This window comes from Sorghum bicolor, chromosome 5 (assembly GCF_000003195.3).
Source record: "Sorghum bicolor cultivar BTx623 chromosome 5, Sorghum_bicolor_NCBIv3, whole genome shotgun sequence".
In the NCBI taxonomy this organism is placed as follows: Eukaryota; Viridiplantae; Streptophyta; class Magnoliopsida; order Poales; family Poaceae; genus Sorghum; species Sorghum bicolor.
This window is the reverse complement of record NC_012874.2, coordinates 58,136,106-58,151,524: the sequence shown is the minus strand read 5'-3', so window position 1 is coordinate 58,151,524 and position 15,419 is coordinate 58,136,106. Positions and strand designations below refer to the sequence as shown.

Below are 15,419 nucleotides of genomic sequence, written 5' to 3'. Positions count from 1 at the left end.
TACTTACATTAGAGAGCTATCTAAAGTTACTATACAAGTAAGTAAGCTACTCTAGTTTGCGGGAATATAAGAGAGATAGTTTAATCTTTATACCGCCACGTAGAGGGGATGAACCAATCAATAATATGAAGTCCAATCACCGGAAGAAATCCAATCAACAAACACAATGAAGACACATGATTTTCTTCCGAGGTTCACGTGCTTGCCGGCACGCTACGTCCCCGTTGTGTCGACCAACACTTGGTGGTTCGGTGGCTAAGAGGTGTAGCACGAACCTCGTCCTGACTAAGACACCACAAGAACCTACCCACAAGTGAGGTAGCTCAATAACATGAGCAATCCACTAATGTTGCCTTTGGCTCTCCACCGAGGTAGGCACAAACCCCTCACAATCACCGGGAGATGGCCACAAACAATCATCAACTCGTGCCAATGCTTCTCTGCTGCTCCAAGCCGTCTAGGTGGCGGCAACTACCAAGAGTAACAAAAAAACCACAACTAGAACGATCCCCAAGTGCCACTAGATGCAATCACTCAAGCAAATGCACTTGGAATCACTCCCAATCTCACAAAGATGAATGATCTATGAAGGAGATGAGTGGGAGGTGTTTGCTTAGGCTCACAAAGATGTCTAGTAGTCAAGAATGCCAAGAGTGTGAGCCCCAAGCCAGCCAAACATGTATTTATAAGCCCCTCAAGAAAATAGAGTCGTTGGCTCTTTCACTGGGCTGAACACGGGGTCACCGGACGCTCTTAAAGGGGCACCGAACGCTCAACACCTGCGTCCGGTGCCCCAAAGTCAGCCACATGTCAGAGTCTAACGGTAACCTGCAGAGCACCGGACGCTAAGCAAGTTGGCACCGGACGCGTCCGGTGCGCACCGGTCTTAAACACAGAGAGGTCTGCAAAACGCGCAGGCCACCGGACGCGTCCCGTGAGTGTTCCTTAGCGAGAAACACTCCCACGACTTGTCCAATTTTCCCACCGGCGCAATAGAAAATATGCACTTCATTTTCTCAAAAAGCGTCGAATCCCGCCTCACAAGCTCGGCGGGAGGGAGAGAGGAACCCATCCTCTCTCTACCCTTCAAACTCCACCTCCTTCTCAAAGTGTGCCAACACCACAATATGTAAACCAACATGTGCACGTGTGTATTTTCACAATCATTTCCTTCGAAGGAGTTAAGTTAGCTCACTAGGTTCTAAATACAAGCACATAAACAATGACACCTAGTGGCACTTGGTAACCGCTTAGCCAAAGAATTCCCCTCTTTATAGTACGGCTATCTATCCTAAATGTGATCACACCCTCTATGGTGTCTTGATCACCAAAACCAAAACCCTAAGCAATACATTTGCCTTGATCTCCATAGGGTTTTGTTTTTCTCTTTCTTCTTTTCCAAGTTGAGCACTTGATCATCTTGTGGTCATCACCATCATCACCATGATCATCTCTTGCTCCATCACTTGGCATGTACCAACCTCATTAAGTCTACACACACTTAGTAGAGAGGTTAGTACTAGGGTTTCATCCATTACCCAAAACCAAACTAGGGCTTTCAACCGCCCCTTTCCCCGCTGGCCTTCCTTGCCTCACGAGGTGACGGCAACATTCCCATCCACCTCCTATCGCTGCCACCACAGCCCCTCCCTTTACTAATGTTGTGCTCGGTCATCCCTGCTGCTAACCATACCCTTCTGGTTGTCCTCTAATGTCTGATCAACAATAGCGCCATCTTCGTGCTCAAACCGCCAACTGGCCGTCCACCGCCCTTCACCGTACATGTAGGGCTGAAGGACATTGGATATATTTTTCAAATCTCAAACCCTAATCCTAAACTCATCTATCTCTGTCGCCTGCGGTAGGCGGCGAGAACGCACCACACCGGTGTGGTATACTAGCCTCCAACATGCTCTGCTTGCCCACTGTTGACACTAGCTAACACCACTTAGATACTAGGTTGTCATCCCTAGCATGGCGCCAGAGTGCACAAAGGTATTTATAAATGTAAAGGCTCTCTAGAAAATAATCTATTCTATCCGCAAGCGCACAGATAAAACACCTCATTGTAGCATTTCACCAGGATAAGTATTCCAGGTATCGTTATTTATAATTTTGCTCAAGGGATGAAATTAAAATAAGGGGGCAAAATCTATCAAGGCATAGACTAGAGATAAACTTGCAAGAACATGATTACTAATGAGAAACTCGTCACACAGTCACTTACTTTAGCAGGGGGTAAACCATAAAGATAATGATAACGAATTATAAGTTCAAGGGATAAAGAACACAGCGATTAGAAAATAGACTACTCCTCATATATGTAGGTGATGTCGGATTAGCTAGAGAATGGATTCTAAGTTATCTACTAACTACTAAGTCATAATCTACTCTAGTTATCTACAAGATCATATATAGCATAAAAGACTCTTCATTCATGTATAAGGAACATTGATAAAGTAAATCAGAGCATCGCATGACTTACTCCACAATACCGGTTCTGCCTGTCCTATCAACGGAGGGTGGACTATATAAGAATCAACGAAGCTGTCACTATCGCGAACTACCACACGACCCGGCCAATAGGATATATTTGCAGATAAATAACATCTAAGCACCATGCTCACATGTGATCTATCACCTAACTCCCTCGCGTCAAGAGCTAAGCGCTTTGCAAACTTATACATAAACTCATTATCAATTCGAACTATATCAAACATAGAACTAGAACAAACTAAGAACATAATAATTAGAGACATAATGCAATTAGAACAAAGAATTAGAGAAAGATATGAATAATACCAATCTTTATTACCGAAGATCCGAATCTAGAGCGTAGTGCTCTACTTCTCTAATTGCTATCTAATCAAACCTCTAAACTTGAAGGATTAGGGAGTAGCTAATTCTAATTCTCTGTGGGAGAGAAACTCTAAACCCTAACTTGATGGCTACCTCTGAATAATGATTTCTTCTCCTCTCCTCCAGGGGCCAGGGGGTCTGGTTTTATAGTCCCCTCAAGTGAACGTAGGCCGTCAGATCAAACCGACATAGATTGTATGGTTTAGATTGATTCTTTAGGTCGGTGGAGCGTAGTCCCGATTGGGTTCCAACCCTGGGCGGGCGCCCAAGGGGGGTGGGCGGGCGCCCTGCCCCCGAGCCCGATTCCCTTCTCGTTCGTTCCCGTGGCTTCTGGACTCTTCTAGATTGAGGAAAATTGCGCGGCACGTAATTATCTCATTGTAAACATGACATGTGGACCTTCTCTCCATATTTCCTGATAACCCCCTGCAGAAATAGATAAACACCAAAGCTCGTGGAATTCTGTCAGATAAAACCCTAATTCTAGATGTTTGTTCCATATTGATCCTTTTTCATGTTTATTTGATTATTAATTATAGTACTTAAGGACCGTCAACAAACTCCCCCAAGCTTACCCTTTGCTCGTCCCTGAGGAAACAGCTAAACTTAGACGAATCAGAAGTTGCTTCGATGTTTTCTTTCCTGATAGGCACACATGCTTTTATAAAAATTCTTCCAGATTAGTGTGAAGTGTTATGGAGTTTAGTACCTGCACTTAAATCTTAAGTAATCGAAAGACAAATAGTTAAGTCAAGCGCTATTTCTCCTGTCCATACTTCACCTTTGTTCCAGAGTTTTTCATAAGTTTTCAAAATAAAACTCAGAGTTCCCAGCAATGATCTCTCAAGTCTCTCTATATGTGGTATTTGTGGATCCTTACCATAATGTCACTTACCTATAGCTAATGGAATATTTAAGTGGAGCTCATAGGAGTGAAAAACAGCTCATACATATGTTGTCTAATCGAGCTATGGATCCAAAGGAACTCAGCATATAATTAAATCAAGATGTGCATGTGTGGTGGAGTAAATGATAGTGAAAATGCATAAGTGATAATAAAACTTAGTTCTCATTGCTCCTCATATTGCTATCTCTCCTCCTCTTTGATCTTTACTTTGGGAGAACATGGGCTATCTTTTCTTTCTTCTTTTTTTTCCAGGTGGGTAGTAGATACCCCTAATTCTACTGTCGGACACTTGTCTATTTTTTCCGCTCAAGTGGGCATCTTTGTACCCCTAATTCTACTTCGGACACTTGTCCATTTTTACCTCTCATCTCACTCTTTTTCTTTTATCGAGGTTCCGGGCACTTGCCCCTTTTTATTTCCTTGTATATTTTTGCATAACCCATGCCTCTTCTGCATTGAATCTTTTTAGAGAGAGAAAATAACAATATTTGGGACAGTGAGTGATAATATATATATATATATATATATTATTTTTATTATTTTTATTTTTTTTAACAATTTTAATGAATGGTGATGGATGGTGTGGTAGATGTGTGCAAGTGAATATCTTAATTTAACCACATGAAAAGCTCCTAAGGGTCAACACAGCTCGATCAAACTCAATGTAAATATAGTAAAAGATGTTATAGCAAGTATGGTTGTGGTAGGTAGTTTTGTATGCTAGGAACTCATCATGTGATTTGTAAGTTTTCAAAATAAATCTCCAGAACTTAGTGTAGTAGGAACAAGATAAACAGCAACTCAACTTTTATATCATGCCTTTCTCTTACCTAGACTTTAGTTTTATGCTTCCCAAAGAAAATAATTTCAGTTTTAGTAATTCCTGGAAGAACTCTAATGTAAAAGCTAGGTACTTGAAAGTAAGCAACCAGAGCAACTGTTCATTATTTCCATCACGTATCTTTTTGGTCTTTTATTTGTCTAGAGATTAAACTTAGCAGGAAAATAAAGCACACTCATCTACACACTCTTTTTATTTTGTTTTCATGTTTATAAAATGCAGTAAATTAAAGTAAGAAAATATTTATTGGCTTTTCTAATTTTTTCCTTTTAAGATAAAATACTAAAATAGAAAAGAATAAATAAGAAGAGCAAATAAAAACTTACTTGATAAATTGGGGAGGAACTCCCCCAAGCTGGATGTTGACGTCGGTCTTACCCGATGTTCCAGAACCGCATCATAGTTGTGATGTTGTCATTCATTGTTGTTGTATCTTGTCTCAGCTCTTGTACTGCAGCAGCATGGTCCTGGTTCCATTTTTGTTGTTCTTCTAGGAGTCTTCCATGTTCTGCTTGCGTGTTCTGGATATCGAGGAGGGTGTTGTCGGTACGAGTGAAGAAAGCACCGGCCTCTTGATAGTAGTCATTCGTGAAGGCGTAGGAGGCATCGGAGTATCGTCCTGCATCAAATTGGGGCGGAGGTCTGGATCCTGAAGCTCCATATGGATCAGTGGAGTACCTGCCCGTATGGAAAGACGGGTTTGTCCACTGGTGATCTTGGCTTTTCGGCCATGTCTCCTCTGTTGGCTCTTGTGGTTGCGCATGTCGAACCCATGGGTCTCGAAGGACTCGAGGGTTGTAATCGCAATAATGCAGGTGTGCTGCTTCTTCTGGTCCAGGGTCAGCTCCATACCAGGTGAGTTCTCGATGGGTGGTCACCCTTTCAGATGCCACTCGCTGTGGAGCTCTTTGGTTCACTGGTGTTGCTGCAATCTCAATCAAAAAATTTTGGACAACGTATAGGCCAAGGTTCGGGTTAGGTAACCGAATCTTGCCTCTATCATCATATAGCATATATATTATATTCCCCTCTTTCTTTAACATCCGAGCTTGTCTAAACGTGTCATAGCCATGGTAAATTCTTAATTCCTCTATGAAATCCAATGACGAGTTTTCTAGTAAGTGAAGATTAATGGCTAGACGAGTGATAAGTGAAGTACATTCTACTGGTCCCTGCAGACTAGGTACACTAAGCCAATGTGAAACTAAAAGTGTAACAGGTGAAGTGGGTACTTTACTAATAGCAACATATAAAAGTTGTAAATCTCCTACTCTTACTTTCCTAATATCATCACGATAGAAAAGATTGTACCCAAGCCATTTGTGGAACATTCTAAGAGTAGGGTGTTCCATGTCACTGGTTCGGGCTTGACTATAAAAATTATCTCTAGATATTTCCCTCCAAAACTGGTGTCTCTCAAAGTTGGGTAAATCAGAGTCAATGTTCAGGATGCATCTTGAAGAGAAACCAAGATGGTCGCTCACCTCTCTCCAAGACAACATAATCTCCTGTTTGAACATCCGAAAAACAATTCCCCCCTCATAGTATTGTAAAGTGCAAAGAAATTCAAGGGTGAGAAGACGAGAACCCAGCTCAGTTATATTCCAAAAATTTGTCCAACCTATCATCTGAAAAATTAAGTCGAATTCAGTGTCCATACCTATTTCTTGTAGCAAGATTGCATCAAGAGTAGGGGTGTGAATGAAATCTTTGTCCTTCAGTTGCTGATATACTTCCTTCTCTCTTCGGGTCTTCAGTCCAAGGTCTCCTATCTTGAGAAGGACCTTAACTTGCTGACTTGATGAAGATGATGGAGCTTGTGTGGGTGTCGGGTCGACGCTCATCTCTGATGGCTGTGAGGAGTGTCGGGCTGAACTCCTTGTACCAATGTTCTTGAGAGCCTTCCCTGCATTCTTCACCTTCTTAAACATCCTGCAAACAAAAGTTGGCAAAAACACAACTAGTGGAAAATGTGAGAGAAAATGTTAGTGGTCAGTTGTCCGGAGTGTCAGTAGTCCAGGGGTTAGTCGTTCAAGATAAGTTTTCTATTTCGGTAGAACCTCCCTAAACAACTTTTACTTCTGCTTAGACAACGGGATCACTACTTACTAGGTGATAATCACTCTCTCAAAAGAACTCCCAACTTTCTCTTCCACTCTCCTCTTTCTCTCTACTCTCTTCTACAAGAGCTCCTTCTCGGGAAACTGAAACTTGTGTGGTTTTCTGGAGTGCTTGTGTGGAGAGGATGGAGGTAGAATGTGGCTATTTATAGGAGCAAGAGGGGACAGGGCGGGCGCCCTTGGTAGGTGGGCGGGCGCCCACTCCTGGTGTCCATCCTGGGTGTGCCTCCTCCACTTGCTTCCTTGCTTTGATCTCACGCAGAATAATATTGTGTTGGTGGTGGTTGGACGGTGGAAAGATGTCAGGTGAGTGGAAACATATTGGTGGGTGAAATTATGTGATGGGATATATGTGAGGTGAAATGTATGACATGTGGGACCCAAGGAGTGTGGGTCATGCTTCTAGAAGATTAATATAATTAATTATAATGCAGGAAAATCTATGAGAATTAAAATGATTATGGAAAATATTTTTTTGTGCCTCCACACTAATTAATAAATATGGGTTGTTACACACCATGAATATTATTTATATGGGGCTTTTGATTATTATAATAATGATATGAATATATATGACTAGTGCAAGAATTAATTATGCAAGAATTTAAATATGAAGAAATTAATAATGCGGATAAATACCGATTTACCTCCCGGTGAGGGTTTGGGATTTTTAGGTCCCCCAAGCTAGACCTCCAAATCTTTTAATCTTCTGAGTTACCTTCCTCTGGAGATGGTGTCTCCAGTGGTTCTTCATGAACTTCCTTCACTGTAGAGTCTCTCTCTGGTCTGGGTTTGAATGTGAAGTGTTCTTCTTGACCGTTTATGTTGAACTTGATTTCTCCTTTTCCGACATCAATGTGGGCATTGGCAGTGCTCAGAAATGGCCTTCCAAGGATGATGGACACTTTTGAGTCAGGACTCATGTCTAGTACTACGAAGTCTACTGGCACCAGGAAATCTCTGATCTTGACTGGAATGTTCTCGGCGATGCCCAACGGGTGTCGAACCGATTGATCCGCTAGTTGTAGGCACATTGATGTTGGTTCTAGGGTCGCATGCTCAAGCTTTTTGTAGACTGATGCTGGCATCACACTGACACTTGCTCCGAGATCACAAAGTGCATTGTTGAAGTGTTGGTTTCCGATCGAGCAGTCAATAGTGGGGCATCCGGGATCTTCCTTCTTCTTTGGTGGTTTGTTGAGGATGGCCGCACTACATTCTTCTATCAGCTTGATAACCTCAGTGGTGGGCAGTGGCCTCTTCTTGTTAAGAATATCTCTGATGTACTTTGCATATGTAGGTACCTGTATGGCATCGAGCAGAGGTATGTTGACATATAATTTCTGAATGACCTCTACAAACTTACCAAACTGCTCATCCGACTGCAGTCCTCTATTTCTTCTGGGAAATGGCAAATAGTTGGTGTCGTAAAAATCTTTCCTCATTTCTCTAGTTCTTGGTGGTTGGAGCAGATCTTCTGCTTCAACTGGGCTTTCTTCTTCTATCACTGCTGGTTGCACTGGTGCTGATGTTCTTTGTTTCTCTTTTGTGTATGGGGGATCTCTGGTAGCTTTTCCTCCTCTAGTAGTTATATTCTTTACCTGCTCCATGTTAGTAGCAACAGGCAGTGCAGCAGCTAACTTTATTAATTTAAGCTCTACCCTTTTATTAAGAGTGTTTTGCTCATCAAAGGCAGTTAGTAGAAAATCCATTTTATTGTGTATATCTTTTAGAGATGATTCATTTGTATCTAGCCTTTGTTTAACTTCATCATTAATTTTGGTTTGTTGAGCAATTATCTCTTTTAATGAAAGTTGCTTGAATGTATTACCTGAATTCATACCTTTGCTATTGGGTTGACTCGAAGTTGGTTGATATTTGTATGCTGTCTCAATGGCCCTTTGATCTTCTTTGAACTCGGCCCTCTGGTCAATCCAATGGAGCAAATTTTCCATCTTAGTTGATAATGCATTTACTTCTTCTGGTATTTCTTCAGTTTGATGACGTTGTTGAGCTTTATCTTGGAACCAGCTTTGGTTTTCTGCTATCTTATCCAAAAGTATCTCTGCTTTTCCAGTTGTAAGCTCCAAGAATGATCCTTTAGCAGATGCATCTAAGCACTCACGAGCCTTCTGGGTTAATCCATGGTAGAAGGTCTGCATAAGTAACCATGTGGCCATTCCATGGTGAGGACAGTCTGATATGTATCCTTGAAAACGCTCCCATGCTTCTAAAATGGCTTCTGTCTTCTGCTGTTGGAAACTGACAATATTTCCTCTTAAGACAGTTGTTTTGCCTATAGGGAAAAACTTTGATAGAAAGGCATTTGACAAGTTTGTCCAGTTGTTGATGTTATCTTGATGAGTGTAGAACCACTTCCTCGCTTTCCCTTCTAGTGAGAATGGAAAAAGGCGAAGTAGTATGACGTCTTTGTCAACTCCGTTAATGTGGATTGTGCTTCCAATCTCTAAGAAATTCTGCAAGTGTGCACTAGCATCTTCATGTGCCTTTCCACTGAATTGTGTAGCTTGTACCAAATTGATGAGGCTTGACTTGAGCTCAAACTCGGGTATTCCTTCTTCTACTGCAAATCTTGGACCAGTTGGAATGTTGTCAAGACTTGGAGCAGAGAATTCTTGCAAGGTCTTTTGTGCCATAGCTTCAGCAATTGGTAGCTAGCTTCTTCTTCTCTTGATTGCTTTGGTTCTGACGATGAAGAGTTGAATGCACCCAAAGTCAATCCTGATATACCCTGTATAAAAATATAAACATAGAAAAACAACAGGGTGAACCTGCCAAAGCAGAGGTGCCTTGTTATGATTTCTCACTTAGTAGCTGTTTTCATGCAATTATTTCTCTATAGTCTAGTCTAATATTTTATATGAACAACCTTGACTGATTTTCTGGCTTCCTTACCGTTCCTATGTGTTACCCTTTTGTTCCCCTTTATGACTTATTCCTGAGACTCGTATAATATCCCCGACAACGGCGCCAGAAATGCTTGTTGACACTAGCTAACACCACTTAGATACTAGGTTGTCATCCCTAGCATGACGCCAGAGTGTACAAAGGTATTTATAAATGTAAAGGCTCTCTAGAAAATAATCTATTCTATCCGCAAGCGCACAGATAAAACACCTCATTGTAGCATTTCACCAAGATAAGTATTCCAGCTATCGTTATTTATAATTTTGCTCAAGGGATGAAATTAAAATAAGGGGGCAAAATCTATCAAGGCATAGACTAGAGATAAACTTGCAAGAACATGATTACTAATGAGAAACTCGTCACACAGTCACTTACTTTAGCAGGGGGTAAACCATAAAGATAATGATAACGAATTATAAGTTCAAGGGATAAAGAACACAGCGATTAGAAAATAGACTACTCCTCATATATGTAGGTGATGTCGGATTAGCTAGAGAATGGATTCTAAGTTATCTACTAACTACTAAATCATAATCTACTCTAGTTATCTACAAGATCATATATAGCATAAAAGACTCTTCAATCATGTATAGGGAACATTGATAAAGTAAATCAGAGCATCGCATGACTTACTCCACAATACCGGTTCTGCCTGTCCTATCAACGGAGGGTGGACTATATAAGAATCAACGAAGCTGTCACTATCGCGAACTACCACACGACCCGGCCAATAGGATACATTTGCAGATAAATAACATCTAAGCACCACGCTCACATGTGATCTATCACCTAACTCCCTCGCGTCAAGAGCTAAGCGCTTTGCAAACTTATACATAAACTCATTATCAATTAGAACTATATCAAATATAGAACTAGAACAAACTAAGAACATAATAATTAGAGACATAATGCAATTAGAACAAAGAATTAGAGAAAGATATGAATAATACCAATCTTTATTACCGAAGATCCGAATCCAAAGCGTAGTGCTCTACTTCTCTAATTGCTATCTAATCAAACCTCTAAACTTGAAGGATTAGGGAGTAGCTAATTCTAATTCTCTGTGGGAGAGAAACTCTAAACCCTAACTTGATGGCTACCTCTGAATAATGATTTCTTCTCCTCTCCTCCAGGAGCCAGGGGGTCTGGTTTTATAGTCCCCTCAAGTGAATGTAGCCGTCAGATCAAACCGACATAGATTGTATGGTTTAGATTGATCCTTTTGGTCGGTGGAGCGTAGTCCCGAAGCAGAGTCCTGATTGGGTTCCAACCCTGGGCGGGCGCCCAAGGGGGTGGGCGGGCGCCCTGCCCCCGAGCCCGATTCCCTTCTCGTTCGTTCCTGTGGCTTCTGGACTCTTCTAGATTGAGAAAAATTGTGCGGCACGTAATTATCTCGTTGTAAACATGACATGTGGGCCTTCTCTCCATATTTTCTGATAACCCCCTGCAGAAATAGATAAACACCAAAGCTCGTGGAATTCTGTCAGATAAAACCCTAATTCTAGATGTTTGTTCCATATTGATCCTTTTTCATGTTTATTTGATTATTAATTATAGTACTTAAGGACCGTCAACACCCACCACCCTTCCCTTGCCAAGGACGCTCCACATAGCCACCATCGCTCAGCTCATCCAACCCAATAACCATTGTATCCCCTATCTTGCCGCCACCACTCTAGCCCCGTTGTCTCCATACACTACAAGAATCCTGTGATTTTTTGACTTTATATTTATGTCATTACATATGAAAATAATGTCACAACATAAGAGTTGTGACAATTAGTTGACAAAAAACTATGTGTCAAAAAATCACTGTCATAAACGAATAATGTGACATCTATATATTCTTTGTCATAAGGTATGACATTGGTTATTTGTCATAGTTTCTGAGACCTCGCCACAAGGCAAAATGCCACGTAAGATGAAAAGCTGACGTGGCGATGACATGGCACAGAAAAATAAATGTGATAACATCAATTTCAGCACTACAATTTCAACCTATCTATTTTTTCAGCCCACTAACCCTTTTCATTTTTTTGTCGTATGTAAGCCCACAAAATTCAGCTCATCCCATATAAATCACAACACAACCCATACATCATAGAATTCGGCTAATGCAGCCCATACATTACAGAAATCAGCCCATACATCAGATAATATTATCTCCAAATCACCAGTCTTACAATTCAAGAATCTGCTGCTCAAACACAGCAAGACCTCACAATAATTTTACTCTAATAGTCTTACAATTCAAGAAACTGTTGTCTCAAATTTGCATAACAGCAAGACATGTCAATTGCAGTTGGTGTTGCATCCTTCAATTTAGTTTGCTTCTGAAATACAAACAAACACAAAAGTAACTAAAAGCATTTGGAGCATATAATTGCAAAAGTGACAGGAACAGGACAATAGTTGTCGCTGCAGCAGCACAATAACAGATGGCTTCATTTTTCTTACCATGACATAGCATTGAGCAACATAGCTTCGAGATCCAGTCATCTGATGGTATTGAACTTGCTCATGGTTGTTTTTGAGTTTCTAGCATTTTTTCTACAGGAAGACAAGTATTAGTTGATGGACAATTCCCATATTATGAAAGGCAAAAATTATGTCAAATGCAAAGGAAGGATACCATGTGCTTTGGGTTAAAGCATACTGAATTTCTTTTACCAAAACACGAACAAAACTTCTAACAACAATTTCACCCTCTAATTCCATTGACAAGCTGGGCTAACTGAAACAAACAAGACTAACAATTATACTCCAAAATATTAAACTAGCGATTCTTGTCCTTTTTCAAACACATGCAGCAAAAAAGAAATGCATCCTAATAGTACTGAAATGAGTTGAATCGGATAATCACAAACAGCCAAGCACAGGGGAGATGGTCTACAGCAGGCATCTGATGGATCGATACTAATCGATGGCCTACAGAAATGAGTTCACAGCACACATCAGAACCCGTGCTTGCGGACGGTGCCAGGCTGCTGCGGGTAGGTCTTGGACGCACCAGCGTCGGCCTTCGATTCGAAGTGGTGCTCCTCCAAGTCTGACATGGCACGATAAACAAATCCTCAAGTAACCAAACCGTGCGTACGTACCAGCGGGCGTCGGGGAGGCCCACGCCGGTGGGGTAGTAGTTGTACTTGCCGGTCCAGATTGCGGTAGCCATGGCGTCCTTGGCCTCAGCTGCAATGCGGAAGGCCGGGAACACCGAGGGGTCCCCGTGCGCCAGCGGCAGCACGGGCCGCGGGTCATGCGCATCCACGCTCGCGTTGATCTTGAACCGCACCGCCAGGATGCTCATCTTATCGTCGGCCACGGCCAGCGCGCCCTCATCCTTGGCCGCCGCCGCCGCCTGCGCGAACCGCCACTCCGCCGCATGCCCGCTGTCCTTCTCGCCGCCGTCGGTCACCATGGGAATAGAAATGAAGTTAGGGTTTGAGCGCCGTCTGCCTGGGGGCTTTATTCCACCCGAAATTTGCTCCTGGCCATCGGATTGAGATGGACGGCCGAGATCGGTTAGGATAGTGCTGGGCTCCTTTAAGCTTAGTGGGCTAAAACTGATGTTGGGCCATTAATTTTGGGGACCCGTGGGTCATATAAGCAACTTAGTACTTTTCAATAAGCTTCTTTATTATTGTTTAATTAATACACTAGTTAGCACTAAGACTAAGCAAATGACTTCAAATGAAATACAGTCAACAGCAAAGTAGTAGAACTTGTCAAGATCTACAAATTTTTATTTTTCTTCTTTTTTCATACGAGTTCAATTGGAGAATTCAAAATTTAAATTTCAAAATATGAGAAATATGACATAATTTTTAGATAGCAAATGACTAGTGTTTTCTAAAACCCGTGGGATGAAAAATAAAGTGGAAGAGTAATTTATGTGTGCGGATATTAGATTTTGAAAATATAGTGGGCCGACCAATCGAAATCAGGCTAAGAAAAAATAGTGAAAAAAGAAAAGAAACTATCCACATGGAAATTAGACATGCCAACATGGACAAGAGTATTTTAAATATTTCTAAAAATATTTTTTGACACCCAACCTATGTCAATTTGTTTTGACATTTATAAATTAAGCCTCATGACATAGTGAATATTGTCATAGTATGGAATTAGAATAGTTCTATGACATTTATTATGACATCCAGTCTTTTTATGTCACTAGGTCAAAATGCTTATTACAGAATGTCATAATCTGGATGATATAATGACATCACGTCTATTGTCATACTAAATATATCAAAAAATCATGTATTTCTTGTAGTGATAGCGGCTTCTGATCGCCACCTTATCCACCGACCCACCGCACAGTGTCTGCCGCACCTACGCCCCCCGTGCCTAGCCCCGCCTCTCCAAGACCGCAACATCCACACCTCTTTCTCCTACCAAAAATGTCGAAGGTCCATGTATGCCCCTTCCTCCACTAATGAGGTCGTGCTTGCCGAGCTTCTCGTCTAGCTACTCGCACTACTACTAAAACGATTTCAGAATTTGGATTAACAGAGGTGGGTATAAAATCTATATGTCTCCTAAAATATGAAGCAGCTTTTTTAACATCCTAAAATTTGCATCTTTTCAAATAGAGTTAATGATTTAGTTTTGTATTTGGTGCTAATGAAAACATAGGAAAAAATATTTTTTTTATTTAATTAAAATTCCTGACATGATCTAGCAACATGATTGTGCAATCAAGCTGGTGCTTATAATTTATTCTGTTGAGTGGTTTGGATCCAAAATTGAAAATGATTTTAAATGCTTTTGAAATGGCTTTGAAAAAAAAAGAAAAAAAAAGAAAAAGATAACCTCTCTCCCTCTCTGGGCCAAAACCTGGTCAGCCCAGCTCCCTTTCCTGCACCCCTCCTCCCGCCAGGGCCCACAATCCATTCGTCGCGTCGGCAGCCAAGCCCAGTAGGGCGCCAGTGCCTCCTCCTGTCTCAGCCCACCAGCTCTCACCTCTCTCTCACTTCCTCGTCGGCCCCACCGCTTCTCTCACCAACATGCGGGTCCCGCTCGTCATCTCCCACCTTCGGTCCTCACCTCTCCTCCCTCCGCCATGGCCGGTCGTAGACCAAGCCGCGCGTTGATCTAGTCCCCCCCCTACCCGGTCCGCGCAACAAGATCACCCCGTGTTGTCTCTCCCCCGCGCCACCCGCGCACCCTCAACCGAACATTCCAGGACGCGACCGCTCAGCGTGCAGCGCTGAGTTCGGCCGCCATTGACGAAGTAGACGGAGTCTACCCCCAGCGCCAGCCTACGATTTCGAGGGCCTCTTGCGAGCTCGTTGCGACGGCTTCTCTAGTCTACAATATATAGGCTAATTTTATTTATAAAGAGAAATCAAATATAATAATATATTTAAAATTAAATATGTTTGATAATTATCAATAGCTAGAAACAATGTAGATTAAAAAGTAATATATTTGTACTTCTAAAACTAATACGATTACCATAAAAAAAATAACTCCGTCATATTCATTGCTTCTTATACAAATATACTTCTTCGGACATTTTTTGATGCAAAATCATCGAGAATGGTATTAAAATCAATATTGTCTAAGATATCTCTCTTGATGGTGCACATAGCCAAACCATTTAACCTTTCTTGTGACATAATTGATCTCAAATAGTTCTTCAATAACTTTAATTTTAAGGAACTTCTTTGGGCCGAAGCTACAGTCACAGGTGTAGTTAAGAGAAACCATTTAACCTTTCCGTTTGGTCGATTTTGCAAATAGAGTGTATATACGTTGG

General features: G+C 41.5%; 1 protein-coding gene across 3 annotated transcripts; it reads right to left on the bottom strand.

Annotated features, from left to right (window-relative positions):
* On the bottom strand, positions 11,661–13,083 carry LOC8054095 (nicotianamine aminotransferase A). 3 transcript variants are annotated; one of them, XM_021460929.1, is made up of 3 exons: positions 12,288–13,083; positions 12,113–12,205; positions 11,702–11,988 (listed from the first exon to the last, which is right to left on the bottom strand). In XM_021460929.1, exon 1 carries the CDS (start codon positions 13,071–13,073, stop codon positions 12,483–12,485), a length of 591 nt encoding a protein of 196 aa, XP_021316604.1. In that variant the 5' UTR covers positions 13,074–13,083; the 3' UTR covers positions 11,702–11,988; positions 12,113–12,205; positions 12,288–12,482. The 3 variants fall into 3 exon arrangements, with proteins under 3 accessions (XP_021316603.1, XP_021316604.1, XP_002449603.2); XM_002449558.2 differs by having other exon boundaries at positions 12,757–13,083; XM_021460928.1 differs by having other exon boundaries at positions 11,661–11,988; positions 12,113–13,083.